This window comes from Fukomys damarensis, unplaced genomic scaffold, assembly GCF_012274545.1.
Source record: "Fukomys damarensis isolate Sample0158 unplaced genomic scaffold, DMR_v1.0_HiC HiC_scaffold_23, whole genome shotgun sequence".
NCBI classification, from domain to species: domain Eukaryota; kingdom Metazoa; phylum Chordata; class Mammalia; order Rodentia; family Bathyergidae; genus Fukomys; species Fukomys damarensis.
In genome coordinates, this window is record NW_022900935.1 from 62,834,204 (window position 1) to 62,848,775 (window position 14,572).

Sequence of the window (14,572 nt, forward strand, 5' to 3'; positions counted from 1 at the left end):
TCCTTTCATTGCCCAGGGTAAGGTTTCCAGAGCAGGGCCTGTGGGTCCAGCCTCCCAGGACCCCCCAATGCCCCCCATCTCAGAGCAGCTAAGAATTGGGGAAAGAAAGTGTCCACAGGCCTCTCTGCCCAGCACTCTGGCCTGCCTCCTCCAAGCCTAGCAATGCCCCACCCTGCCCCTTCCTAAAGGCACACATGTTGTCAATATGATTTTATTTCTCTGCAATGGAATCCATGAAAGCCAGAAGCACTGTTGGGGCTGTGGCTTGCAGGGGTCATGGTACCAGCCCTGGGCCTGACTAGTGGGTGATTATAGTTAAAAAACAAAGCAGAACACAGAACGAGTCACTTGCCGTAGACATCACAAGTCTCTTGGGAATAGTGGAAATTTCGTGAGACTTCCCTTAAATAACTCCCTGCCCACAAAGCGCTGGAGGAAAGATGGTCATCACGGGGCCTGATCTCTTTCGGGATGTGGAGTGCTACTGTCCAGCCTGGACGTACAAGGCAGCACATTTAAAAGGCTGTTTGTGTTTCTCTGCTCAGGGAGGCCCAGGCATACCCTGCTCCTGGTTGCTGAGCTCCGAGGGGGTCAGATCCAGAGGACACATGGCGTTTCCCTGTGGAGGAGCTCTGCACGTGGATGGACACACGAGCACATGCGTCAGGCTCACCAGGCAGGTTTCGTGGCTGATTTCTCTTTGTGGCAGGATGAACAGCATGGAGTGAACTTTGCAAAGCAGGCAGAGAGCTCTGCTCTTGGCAGAAGGACACACAGCAAGGTGGGCACGTGGGAGGGGCAGGGTGTGCAGACTGCAAGCCACCTGGCATGGGTGGCCACGCGGGCAGTGCTGCTGAAGGCTAAGGCCAGTGGTCTCTTCCCTGAGCGGCAGGTGAGGTCCTGGGCCAAGGTAACCATCTGCAGGCCAGCTTGTACCCCAAGGGTCCCCATGGTAGCCCTGAGAGACAGCCTGGGGGTGCCTTATTCGTGCTTCACAGGTGAGGAAACTGAGGCTGGGAGAGGCAGAAGGCCACATACCAGGGAGGGTTGGCAGCAGCTGGAGCAAGGTCCCTGACCCCAGGGATGAGCTCTTCCCTCTGCTGCTTCTGAGCTCTGGGGAGGAATTCGGAGAAACTGGCATTTAGACTGAGGCATTTCTGTCCAGACCAGAAGTCTCTGTGGCCAGCTAAGAACCCAGGGCTCACTGGAGCCTACGGCTGTGTATTCTCAGGGACTCCAGGGCACCCCTGAGTATTGTGAGTTTTCCTGGGGGCACTGTCCTCTCCCTTCTGAGGCCCAGGCTGTCTCCAACCCCTCACTCTCCATGCAGGGAGCCAAGGAGGCTGGACAGGAATGAGGCCTCCCCAGGGCACAGCCTGAGATCCTCCCCGCTTCCCTACGGCTGCCCTCCCCAAGCCACTTCTGGCAGACAAGAGCTCAGAGAGACCTTGCAGGAACTGAACCCCCAACTACAATCCTCACCCCACCTCCCTGTGGTCACCCCCCCACTCCAGGGCCACCTATGAAAGCAAGAGCTAGGTGGTCTCTGCCAGCCCCTGCCACAGTCCAAGGCAAAGGGAAGCCCCTGTTTTGGAGTGGATGGCCTCCCGTCCAGCAGGGCATGTGACATGGGATCTGAGGCTGTGCTCTGTACTCTGAGCTCCAACAGCCTCCATCCTGCCCGAGGCTCGGCTGGTGAGGAGGACGTGGCATGGACGGTGTCCAGGCCAAGGCTGCCCGTGTGGACTCTGGACCCTGCTCCCCTGTGGGAGTGAGCTGGGGGAGTTGTCCTGGCCGGGGCTTGAAGAGCACTGAGCCCCCGCACCCTGGAAAGACACCCTTCTGGACCAGTCAGAGCTCCACCATTTCCTGTTGGCGTGTCCCCCTCCTGACCCCCAGCATCGTCCCCTCTCCCTGGGAGGCTGAGCCGGAAGTCAGCAGGCCCTCTCTGGGTGGCGGCAGGCGCTGAGGCCACACTAGGTCTGTGCTCACACATCAAAGGTGCCCTCTCGGCCCAGAGGCCCCAGATGACATCACACAACACTGTCACACAGACATTAGTGGTGGGGCTGGACCAAGTGCTGACTTGTAAGTATGCGCACACACGCGCACCAGCCAATAACATTAAGTGTCATTTTAAAAAATGGGTTAAATAAGCAGCATCGCTGAGGACGGCAGCACCGGGCTGATTACCCCCTCTTTGCACGTCCTGGCGGTGCGAAGGCTTGGAGTCTAATGACTGAATTATCACCCTAATGCCTTTTGCTGGCTGGGAATAATCCGGGGGTAACAGCTGCCGCAGGGTTTTTGGCTGGTTTCCTCTAATTGCATCCACATTAAGGGCGCTGCACGGAGGAGGGCGGCTCTGTCCCCCGCCCCCAGCAGGGTTCCCCCAGGCGACACTCCCAGGTCTGGCTTCCAAGATCCTGGCTGGCCCACAGGTGCAGGTGTCCCCTGGATCTGTGCCGGCCCAGGGGAGGGTGAGGGGCAGGGGTGGCACCTGGTGAGGAACGCAGCTGGTGGAGCTGCCAGGGAGGAAACGAGGAGGTGGAGACATGATGGCGGCTTTCCACCCGGGACCTGCTCCCCCTCCCCAGTGCCGATGTCCAGACACCGCAGCCCAAAGGCACGAGGTGTCAGGCTAAAACACGGGGCGTGAGGATGTGGGAGGGGTGGGCACTTTGCTGCTCTTCCTCTCCAGCAAGGAGTGATGGGGACAGTGGCATTGGGACCAAGACTCCCTGTGGCGGCTGGCAATTGTAACGGCGATCCCAGCCCCCTCTCTTGCTGATGCCCAGGTTTTGCCTATGTGACTGTACAGGGGGACACTAGAGGGGAGGGTCCACACCCCCACCCCAGAATGCCAAGGCCAGCGACGAGACTGCTGTAACCAGAGCGATGCCCGCAGGTGTATATATGCACGGCTTGGAAAGGCACATTCCCAGCAGGGCTGGCCAGTGGCAGGGATGCAAGAGAGACCTACCTGTGAACAGAGTCCAACCAATCAGCCCTCTCTCGGAGGTTTTCCACGGTGCCTCCATAGGGACAGCTCTCAGAGCCCAGGTGGTGGCCAGCACGCTCCATGGCAGGCATGTACCCGCTGTCCCACACGCCTGTCCCACAGAGCTTGCACAGGTCGTGCAGACTGCAGGGGATGCTGGGAACTGCCCAGCCGGGGCTATGACCAGCAAACCTGTGTTGTGAGCTAAAGTTCTGGGGTTATTTGCTACACTGTTTCACTGTGGGAAGGGATGGCTGATAGCACACCTGCCTCTGGGTCGGCTTCCAGAGGGTTGGGGCAGTTCAGGCCTGGTTCACTCGAAGTCCCCAGAGGATCAGGAGCCAACAATCCTCTTCCCAGAAGCGAAGTAGATGAGAATCCTACCTCCCAAGGCCTCGGCTGCCAGAGCACAAAGACCCAGCTCAAGATGGGCACAATGACAACTCTCCTCCAATGACCCCCCACCCCAGGGCTCTTGGTCAGAGGGCCCTGGGAACTTCGAGGCTCCCGTGGAGATGGACCAGGCTCATGGCAAAGAGAAGGCAGGGCTGGTGCAAGCACCCGGCTTCCTGTTGACAAATCACTTTCAAAAGCGGCCCGGTCCAGCAGTGCCTCTACCCCTCCATGACAGAGCTGAGCAGGGGAGGAACCCCTGTCCGTCAACACCCTGGAGGGCTCCGAGCGCCCGGCTCCCAGCCGCGTCACATGTGGCCTTCCACGCACGGCTGGTCACCAGTCTGGTCTATCCATCCCTCCCTCCCAGACGCAGTGAGTGACACGGCCTTTGGGGGGACAATGTGCCAGGAGGTCTTGTTCCCACCCAGAAGTGCAGCGCCCCATGCTACTGTCTGACAGCGCCCTTTTGTGCCCAGCCACCTCAGGAGCTGACTGACGGGAGGTCCGCGTTCAAGCAGAGGCTGCAGCCCCGAGGGAGGTGGGCCGACCTTCCCAGCCAGCCCAGGTGCCTGGTCTTGGCTGGTCACTTGATACTGCACGCGGGCTTGTGTGACGCCTCGGCCCTTTCAGCCCCCAGTTGGCAGCTGTATCGGCTGGGGCTCTGAGGTGAAGGTCCCAGCCAAGGGGTGGCAACCGATGAGTGAGCAGCCCGTGGCTCTGGCTCGTGGGCAGGCACCTCCCTTCCCCACAGTACTGTCCCTACCACTCTCGCTCTCGAGCTCTTCTGGCGGTGTCTTCTCGTGCCGGGATGCCAGGGGAGTGCCTGACCCCCGGAAGAGAGCACGCATGTGGATGTGTCTGAGCCTGGGCAGGGGACCCCACTGTCCCTTGGTGCTGGGGGTGGACAAGGCTTTCTCTCCTATTCCTGCTTTTCCCATTGTCTGGCAAGGAAGAACTCCTGGGTCACGCTGTAACCCACCCAAGGAGGCTGGCATGAGGGCTCTTCTGCCTGCGTCCTGAGGCGCTCCTGGCCGCGTTCCTGGAGCAGGCCTCTCTGGGTGGCTGGGAGGCCTACGCTGTCATTTCCCGACTGTCGTTACTATGCGATGGCGCTCTTCATGCTGCCCAAGGGCATCTTCTTACATTTTCACCGTCCCATCCCCTCCACACCCACCCCACCCCTCCCACATGCTAGGCCCTCTACCAGGCCCTCACCCCCTTGTCCTGAGCAGGCAGTAGCCCCTATCTGTGGAAACCAAAGCCCTCCCGAGACGTCTTTGGGCCCTTCTTGCCGTCTCTCGGAGGTTTGGCTGAAAGCACCTCCACGGTGCCTCCATAGGGACAGCTCTCAGAGCCCGGGTGGTGGCCAGCACACTCCACGGCGGGCATGTACCCGCTGTCCCACATGCCTGTCCCACAGAGCTTGCACAGGTCGTGCAGACTGCAGGGGATGCACGGCCGGAGGCGGAACTGATACAGCAGACTCCTGGCCTGCAAGGAGAGAGGGTGGGGTCAGGGTCCCCAGGGGAGCAGCTGAAAGCACAGCAGCAGGGGCCAGTGCCAGGGGTCTCCCCGTGCATGGCTCAGGGCGAGCCTCTCCCCTCCGGTCCCACTCAGTGACAGCACAGAGGACCCAGGGCCTGCGCCTTCAGTGGTCGCTGTGAAAGGACTACGAAGCTCTCGGGAGTGCTCTGCTCACGGGTGGCTCAAGACGAAAAGTTTTCAAAGGTCTTCATGCAGGACCCGCTCCGAGTCAAGCTCCCCCTGCCCGGGCCACCAGCCAGCCACCTTGAGCCATGGGGGGTGTTTTGGGGTCTGGTGTAGGATACCCTGAGAACCCCTCCTACTGACCCCATGGATGGAGAGCCAGAGAGACCTAAGGAGCAGCACTTCCAGCCCAAGTGTGGAAACGGGGAGGCCACAGCAGTGCAAGATCCCCCCATCCCGCCTAACCAAGCGTGGGAAGCCAAGCCCCTCCTCAGTCTCCGCAGCTCGGGGCTGGGAGCGAGGAGCCCCAGGATGGGCACCAGAACAAGAATCTGTGGCCATGGAGGCCCTGTGTCAGGATGGGGTCTGTGAAGAGTGTGAGGTCCGCCTTTCCAGGACACAGGAAAGGCTGAAGTGCGGCTGCAGATGTGGATCTGAGCCTCGGGCCGCATGGGGGACAGCAGGGGCACAGGGCACCCGCTAGGGGGCAGGGCCTGCATCCGGGGGCAGGCAGAGCTCAGTGTCCACAGGAGGCAGGGCCTGTGTTTGAGGTGGAGCCCCATGTGCTCAGGGTAGGGCCCAGGCCCAGCAGCCCCCTCACCTTCCTGAGCACAAGCTCCCCGTTCATGTGCATGGCCAGGTTGCCGAAGTGCAGGAGCATCTGGTCCGTGGCCAGCTGCTGCTCGATGACGTCGTCCCCGTAGATGGCCACGATGGCCACACAGATGAAGAGGTGGAAGTAATCCGTCTGTGGGGAGAAGTGGATTTCAGGCCGGCTCGGCTCACCCCGAGCCTGCCTGGAGGAAGTGTGGGTGGGGTCCAGCTGAGGCTGTCTGGATCTGAGATCTGTGCTTGAGGTCCTGTGGTCCTGAGGTCCTGGGCAGCTGCACAGTGGCCTTCATCCTGAGCATCCCGTGGGCAAATGGAGCTGCTTTCGGCCAGAACCCACACCCCAGGCTGCCGTGAGTCCAGAACGTGCGGTGCCGTGCTGTTCCATTTGGTCTCTTGGGTGGTCTGTGACAGGGCAAAGAACATCTTCCTCCAAGCCTGGCCCTCCGGAGGCACCTCTGCTGAGGTCTCGAAAGGGGTGGGCATAAGGCAGGGTCAGAACACTCCTAGGGCGCAAGAGACTCTGGCAGCCTCAATCTGCCAGTCTGTCCTCCAGCCACAGACTACAGGCCACAGTGTGGCCCAGACTAGGGTGTGTCACTCGGACCTTGGAAGTAGATTCCAGCTGCGAGGCTTCCTGGTGCGCTCCGGGAGAGCAGACATGATTGCATTGGTCCTAACTTTATAGGAGCTCACCGAGGGCTCCACTGTCCTCCTTTCAGTGCTGGAGAGTGGCAGGTGGCCCACACCTGGTGCCCTCCTACCTGGACGACTCCAGGCACACTGGCTCCCAGAGGCAGGGGAAGGACAGGGGCCCAGGAAGTCTGTGTCTGTCTCCTGCCATCCACCACCCACCCAGATGCTGAGTCCCCAGCCAGGCCGGCAGAGGCAGGGGGCGGTGAACTCCCCAGGCTTTGTCCCAGAACTGATCCAGAAAGACCTTGTTTTGGCTTGGCCTGGCCCTCTGACAGTGGTAAGAACTCTGGCTGGGATGAGATTCCAGGAAGTGGATGCCCAGCTCCTCCTGGAAGAGGGCGAAGGAAGGAAAGATGGGGCCCATTCATCCTGCCTGTGCATGTTCATGTCCAGTGTGTTCATGCAGGTAGGAAATGCACCCCAGTTGTGGGTGCGAGCTGTAGTGGGCTGTGATGTGTGGACAGACATTGCAGGGAGCCTGCCCTACGCTGCTTCAGACTCCCTTTGCTCAGACATAACAGCCTCATGATGCCGCTCAGAGTGGGAAATGCCCCTGCTCATTTGTGCCAGGGTCCATCTGGTGGAGCTGAGGGGCCAGGCCCAGGTTGGAGAGCTGTCTCCTGCAGAATGCATCCCTGCTTTTTCTTTTTTTGTAAGGGTTGATGGATTCAAAGAGACTTGCCTATCCTCTCACACCGCCAATCGCCGCCTGGCGTGGTGTTGAAGCCACGTGACACAGTGAGCCCTGAGCTGGTAAGGAAGTCAGTGGCAAAGACGCTGATTAACAGTGGAGGGAGAGCGGAAGTCGGCAGAGTGCGCTCTCTGGTGGGGCGGCCGGGGAGGGTGGCACTGGGCCTTTTTCTGAGAACGAGGAGGAAGAGCTGTGCAGGACCTCGGTGTACCGCAGAGCAGTCCAGGGGTGCGGTGGGCGGGCTGGCCCGGCCAGCGGGCACTGGCATCTGGCTGCCGGGGCTCCACGCGGCCGGCTGACGTCTGTTCCACTGATTGGCTGTGACAGGAGGGAGCGCAGCCCCAGAAGGCGGTAATGAGCGCAGTCCGCCGGCAATCTGCATCAATTTCAGTGACTGGGGAGGAGAGGACTGAAACAGCCACAGGGGACCAGACGGCAGTTGCTGTGAGGGACCAGTGTGGGGGGAGGCCCGAGAGGGCCCTGCTCACCTGGTAGTGGGCCCAGCAGGCCTCCCAGATCCGCAGGGCCTCGGCCTCAGGGAACTCGCGCTTGAAGCACAGCAGCAGCCAGCGGTGGCAGAACAGCATCTGCAGGCCGTCCTCACCCAGCGACACCAGGTGCTGGTAGAAGCGCAGGTGCGTCAGCCGCAGCAGCTCCCGAAGGTAGAGCTGGGGGAGGCCAGGACGGTCAGCCCTCCTGCAGCCTTGACAAGCATACCGGGCACCCCTCTGCTCCCCATCCTTCCCCGGGGAAGTCGGCTCCATCTGTCTATGCCAGGCGGACCCAGGTTTAACCCTGGGCAGGTCATGGCTGACCTGAGACGCGAGCAGCACTCACTGGGGACGCAGGCTCAGGGCGGAGAGCAGCTGCCTTGGTTATGACCTGCGTTTTGTAAGGGTGTGTGCCGTCTGGCAGCGGACTGTCCATGAGACACTGCAAACTCGGACACAGTGTTATATTTACTTGTCTAGTAATTTCTACACTGTAACTGCAACTAAATTAAAAATCATAAAGTCAACACATGCAGATGTGCAGTGCTTTAAATTCTTTTCACATTTCACCACACCCTGGCGATGAAGGCATCCCTTGGACAGACGCAACCTCCACTGTAATTTTTTTGGGCTGAGAGCTCCTGAGGGTTAAGACTCCTGGATGCTGGCCCCGAGCCAGGCAGAGCAAGGAGACTGAGGCGAACCTACCCTGTGTGGCCCAGGAGGGAGGCTGGCTCCTGGGACATCATCCAGCCCCGGCCAGCACCTGGGGGTTGTTTCTAGCATCCACCCATCCTGGCAAGGCGAGCAGATCAGCCAGGGGAGCCTGCCCAACCCCCTTCCTCTCCCACACCACAATCCTACAGCTCCCTCAGCTGACTCAGAGCAGGGAAGGGACAAGTCTGAGCCCCGGGACGCTGGATTCCCTCGCAAAAGGTCACCCCCTTGTGACGTGGGACAAGATCAAAGCTATTTTTGGCAGCACCAGGCCGGGCTGCTGACTTCACCAATGCTGCTAGAAAATCAATCTCTGGCAGCTAATGAATCACTGGGCCAGCATAGCCTGCAGCTGTCAGGGGCCAACGCGAATGGCAGAATGGCGTCAGACCTTGTAATTGCCTCCCAGGGTACTGGGGAAACCTGACATCACAGAGACGCAGGACACAGTGGAGGGGAGGGAGGGCAGCAGGCTGGCAGCGGGGTGTGTGTGTGTGTGTGTGAGAGATGCTCTTGAGGGCAGAGCTGAGGGGGTCTCAGCGGCCCTCATGCCCCTCCCCACACAAGTGGCCCTTTGTTCCCTCGGGACAGTGGCTGGGACTGCAGCGGCCCAGGAGCTGTGTCCTAGTGTCCTTCCTGCCAGGCTAGGGTCTCTCTAGCTCAACCAGGGTCAAGGTCACAAGCACAGCTGATGGCTGACCTTGTGACCCCTACCCCCAGGGGGCCCGACACCAGCTCCTCCATGCCTCAGCTCAGAGTCCTCTCTGCTGTGCTCCGTAATCCCCTGGAACCCCCTTGGGCTACCTGCCTATGTCCTCCTCAGCCCCCCAGATTTGCCAGGGCCTTACCAAGCACATCTGGTTTAAGACCAGGCCCTGGCGTGACTGTCTGCAGCCCCTCACAGTGAGTGAGTGGTCCCAGCCTAGGGGTCCTGGGACTCCTGCTGTCCTCCCTGGGTCTAGATCACACTTTCTGTCACCTTTACCTCCAGGGGGCCGGTCTCTTGCTCACAGTTAGCTTCCGGGCAGAGCTTTCCCCTGGGCTGAGGGTGACCACACTCCAGGGCCTGATGCTGGCACAGCAGGTACATGGCACACACAGGTGACAAGCAGTGAGGACAGAGAATATGAGCCTTGGCCTGCCAGTCCAGGCTGGCCCACCCCCTCTCCTGCCATTCGGGCTGCTTGTGCTAAGTAGGGCATCCTTGTGGGGAGACCCCATGGGGGTGGCTAGCTGGAGCCCCGCTATTTCTGATGTGGGGACTTGAGAACTTCTGTTGGCCTCAGAATGGCATGAGGATCTGAAGCCCAGACACAGAGAGTTCCTTCCACATGGCACAGGTGTGCGGGACCTTCCTGGACTGGACTGTCAGGTGTGAGGAGAAGGCCACCGTGGGGAGACCTGCACAGCCAGGGGGCCGTCCCCTCCTGAGACACTGAGGGGTGCTGTTTCCTCCCGGGAGGCCCGGGGCTAAATACATCCCATCAGCAACCCTGAACAGCTTTCTGCTGCTGCTGACTGGTGACAACAGCACCACACATCGCCACCGAGACCCCTGGCAGTGAGAGAAGGCAGTGGTGTGCGCCCTCTCTCGGTGCCATGCAGCACATGTGTATGCACACGCATGCACGCACTCACACGGACACACACACACTAAGCCCCAGCACTCACCAGCTGCTTTTCCATGTCCTCGTCCCGGGGAGAGCTGACAAAGATCGTGTTCTGCATCAGGCCAACAAAGCACCAGAAGGTGTCAGACTCGTCCAGAACCTCGGCCAGGATGGGGGCCACCAGGTCCGACATCCCCTGGGAGTAGCCGATGGTCGGGTTGTACACAGCATAGTTCAGCAGGATCCTCCTGCGAGGTGGCAGGGAGGACAGGAGAGGGCTGACCGGGCCGCTCTGGTTGCCTTCTCTGGGGCCTGCTACCTGCAGCTTCCTCTCCTCCATCTGGGGAAGGCAGCACCTGCCCACAGGCCCTGGCGGCTCTGTGACTGTCTCAAGATCCCAAGCTTTGGATCAAGACAAACGGGCTCTTGCTTTGCTGAGGGTAATGGCCTGCAATTAGCCGCTCACCAAGCCGGGAGCCCTGAGCGGGGATGAGGAGGAATGTGGGTCTGATTTTCTTAATGGTTGACTGCTTGTGACAAAGGGTGGGCTGGCAGGGACGTTTTTATGGGCTGTTAATTTTGGGCAATTATTTGCCAGGCTGCAGTAGAATGTCAAAGATGCCAGCCTCTGGCTCTGAGTGGCTTTATCATGGGGGCGACCGCTCATCGGGAGGTGGAGGGCAGTCTTAGAGGATGCCCAGGGTTGGGCTTTGCTGGTACCCTCGGATGGCACCTTGGAGCTGCCCTGGGAAGCAGTGGCCTGAGAGTCCTGCTGAGTCGCTGACCCTCTGCTCTAGTGCCCTGACCGTGTGAGCTTGGAAAGGACCCTGCGGCCCACAGACTTGCAGGCGAGGGAGGACTGGATGCGTGACCCCGTCTAGCCCTGGGGATCAGGGTACCTCATACTCTCCACGTTGGGGTTGTCTTCCCCTCGGAAGAACTGGTTGCTTCGATCTGTGCGGACCACATCTTTATCCACGGTGAACTGCACGTTCCGCCAGAAGGCTCTGTGTTCCTCGGGAGACATGGCAAGCCTGGCAGGGAGAGGGCAGCCCTGCGGCCCAGCGCTCTGCACCCGAGGGTGAGCAGCACATGCGGGGGTGGGGAGGGCCGAGCAGCTGCACTTGCCAGCAGCAAACCCTCCAGCTCCCGAAGACATGGGTGCTGCATATGCAAGGCTGCCTCAGTGGACTCAGCTCCACAGGTCCCAGCACCCCAGTGGCTTGCACCTCCAGGGTAAGGGAGCAGCACACAGTCCCAGCTCTGGGAAGGAGAGCGGTGTGCAGTCCCCGGGGAGTGGCGGCCACCCAGGTGGGACACAGGCTCCAGCTCTCTTTGCTCCTGCCCTACTCCCAGCCTGCAGCTGGGGGGTCAGTGCCTAGCTGAGCCTCTCTGAAGAAGGGTTCTCAACCTGACATGTGAGCTGAGGGGCCCCATCTGGAGGCCCCAGGGTGTGGCAGTACGACTGCACTTAGCCCACCCGGTCGCTCACACTCCTGGGAGACCATGGGTCACGAAGCACATTATTGATGCTGAATTGTGCTTCCAGCTGCCCTTTCAAGGCCGTTTTCCTCCGAGGTTCAGTGGGGTGGGCCGCTCCCCCATACCTCTTCTGCTGGATCTCCTCGTATTCCTTCCGCTTCTGCACCCGCAGAGCCTCCCGCTCCTCCGACGTGGACTCTGGGCTGTAATAGCGCAGCAGGAAGGGCCACACCTCTCCTCGGATGGACACGTCAATGCCGCCAAAGAAAATGGCCTGGAGGAAGCGGCAAAAGTTGGGGAGGGGGATAAACTAGGGGGGCTCAAAGGACCCCAAATCCTTAAGAGATGTGTTTTGGTGGCTTCGGAGCGCCTTGATTCAGACTCCTGCGATTTGCACATGTTTACGAGGGGAAAGCATCGGCCCTCCATTCCCATACAGGACACAAACCGGCTCATTTCAATGTCAAAGGCCCCCCGGGGCGGTGCTCCCATTAACGTGTTCGTTCTCACGTCATGGCCTAATCCCTGGTTTGGAAATGCAGCTCTGCACTTCTGCAGCCCCTCGGTGCACTGACGCGCGATCCCTGCACCCACTCTGGAGCTGTGTGCAAGGCAGCTGCTTTGATCACTCCGTCAGGGTGTGCACATGGAACCTCACACCGGGAAGGAGGCCCTCCCAGCCGGCGGCCCGGTGCCCGGCCCTCCCCGGCAGCTGCCTGGCCCTGGGAGGGCTCCAGTGAGGCCGGCCAGCGGAACCCCGCCTTACCTTTCGCAGCTTGTACTCCTCCTCCACCTGGCCCAGCTCATTGAGGTGGCTGAGCCAGGTGGAGACGTCCAGCCTGCGGCAGGAGCTCTCCTCGGGGTGTGTCTCCGAGGACGGCAGCTTGGGCCGTCGGATGGAGAACTGCATGCACGTCCGTTCATCCGCGACCTGCTGGATGGGAGGGAAACTGGGCAAAGATAATAAGTATCTCCAGCGCCGGGCTGGGCTCTGGCAGCCGGCGATGCTGTTCCCAGGGTTTACAAGGCCCTCTCTCTTCTGAGAGGAGGGGCCCGCGCTGCCCCCTGCATACAAACCCTAAATGGCAAGTGTAATTAGATGCAATTAAAATGAAAATACCTCCATCCTAAAATCGCTTTCCCTTTGCTGCACCCACTCTGAACGCCACCCCCAACTCTCTCCAACCCCAGCCACACACACACACACACACACAAAAAAAGGAATTAATGCCCCGTACGGCCTAACTTCCCTCTGCCAGGAGGGCCTGCAATAAATTACATGTGATTGGCCACATACAAAGGGATCGCTGTTCTGCGAGTGGGGAGCCAGCCTGTCAGATTGTCTCCTCGAGCAGTCACGAATCCAGGGCAAGACTGCAGCTGACATTTAATTCAGAAATCAAAGGTTGTTCAGTGTAGGGGGGAGACGCCATGCTACTGTAATAAGAGAAGCCAGCAGGAGGCTCTGTGGGAAGGATGGGGCTTTAGAGTCAGCCCCGTTTCTAATAAGCACATACAGTATCTTAAACAGATAATTAAAGAGCTCTTATTACATTTGTATGTAGATTGAGCAAAATATGGCAGGAAGCCTTGTCAAAACATGATTTTTCAAGTGCAGAGCCCTGACTTTCAAAAAGCCCTGGGCGCAAGTCTCCCACCCCAAGGGCTTTGCTGTCAGCCCCCCTCAGGCCACGGGGGTTACCCCTCCAGCCTGCGTCCAGCTGGGGAAGCACTGGCCCCATGGGGCTGGGGAGGGGACCAGTCCGGCCATCACCTGCTGGCTGCTGGCAGGCGTCCTGCCCCGACTGCAGGTTTGGGGCGTGGGTGGGGTCGGGGTTAGGGTCGGGGTTGGCAGGCTACCTGGTCTCGTAGGTGCGTCTCAGCGCAGAACTTCCACTGCTGGAACACCTCGCATAGCTTGTCCAGGCCGCCGTGGTGGAAGTGGAGGACTTTGTACTGGCTCTCTCGGCTGGCGACCACCAGCTGGCCGCTGGTGCAGGCCTCATCGCTGGGGTTACGGGGGCAAGGAGTACGCACACTGGGATTTTACTTCCAAGTCTAATCAGAGTTGTCCCCCCTCCCCCGGGGAGCCGGTCCTGGCGGAGGGGGCAGACTCACGCCCAGCACCCCCTCAGCTGCAGAAGGCCAAATAGCTCCCCCTAGGGAGTCCTGAGGTCCCTCACCCAAGGCTGCCCAGAGCTGCCTTCTCCTGCCACTACCTGCCTGCCTACATCATCCCTTGCAGTCCAAGGGGTGAACACTGAGCAGGTGTCGGGGTTGGCTGAAAGCCAACTGGGAACCTGGTGGGGTGGGTACCAAGAGAAGGCCCTGGGTGCAGACTGTGTGGCTGGCGGTGGGGAGAATTCCCAGGGAAACTGACTAAGCATCCACCAGCGGGCACCATCTGCTCAACTCTGGCCGCCTTCGCACACCAAGCCGGAACACGGCTCTGGACTTGGGAATCCCTCCGGGGACGGGTGGTTGCTTCTACGTCTGTGGCAGCCCCCGCTGGTGCTTCCTGGAGCCAGAGCACTAGCAACACCTGGCTGCTGGGACCCCAAAGGCAGAGTGGTAGCTGGGCTGCCCCATGGGACAGTACCACTGGGGGCCCGGGAGGAATGCAGACACCTGGAAGTGGCAGCCAGGGCCCAGCTCCCTCTGCTGCCACAGGCCTGGGAAGCATCCCAGGCTGACTGATGTCCAGGTGCTGTGGAATTTTGCTCTCACCTGAAGAAAAGGCGCAGGGAGCGCATGTGCCCCAGGTCCACACGGAACACACCGCAGATCTGCTCCAGTGCGCAGCCCCGCTGCGGCTCTTCCCAGCGTGCGGTCTGCAGGGTGCCGGTGCCCTCCAGGAACCTCAAGTTGGCATCGGAGCTGGAGGGGGAACTGGCAGAGCAGGCTGTATGAGGAACGCGAGTTTCCTGCCCAGGGCCCGGCCAAGCAATTGTCATGTGCTTTCATTGCATATAATCCTGACAAGAATCCAACGAGATGTAAGGTAACTTTACCCCCACTGTACAGAAGAGGACACCAAGAGGTTAAGTGACTTGTCCCAGGTGGAACAGCCATCTGGGGCAGGAGCTGAGATTAGAACACATGCTTGGTCCTTCAAGCTTGAGAACTGAGCTTGGATCTTGCAGTCTACTTGACAGCCCCTGTGTGCAGCACA

The 14,572-nt window shown here is 60.1% G+C and overlaps 1 protein-coding gene across 9 annotated transcripts in view; it reads right to left on the reverse strand.

Annotated features, from left to right (window-relative positions):
• Positions 1 to 910: 910 nt before the first annotated feature.
• The window catches only part of Tbc1d16 (TBC1 domain family member 16), a 72,388-nt gene continuing 58,726 nt past the window's right edge, over positions 911 to 14,572 (reverse strand). For 2 of the 9 annotated variants that reach the window (XM_033767805.1, XM_010618574.2), the window contains exons 4-12: positions 14,128 to 14,289; positions 13,261 to 13,408; positions 12,167 to 12,334; positions 11,526 to 11,674; positions 10,818 to 10,952; positions 9,980 to 10,166; positions 7,589 to 7,768; positions 5,706 to 5,852; positions 911 to 4,888 (exon numbers count right to left, since the gene is read on the reverse strand). In XM_033767805.1, the coding sequence (XP_033623696.1) occupies positions 4,640 to 4,888; positions 5,706 to 5,852; positions 7,589 to 7,768; positions 9,980 to 10,166; positions 10,818 to 10,952; positions 11,526 to 11,674; positions 12,167 to 12,334; positions 13,261 to 13,408; positions 14,128 to 14,289 (1,525 nt within the window). In that variant the 3' untranslated portion in view covers positions 911 to 4,639. The other 7 variants (XR_004518652.1, XM_010618575.2, XM_033767810.1 and 4 more) reach the window with 7 other exon arrangements.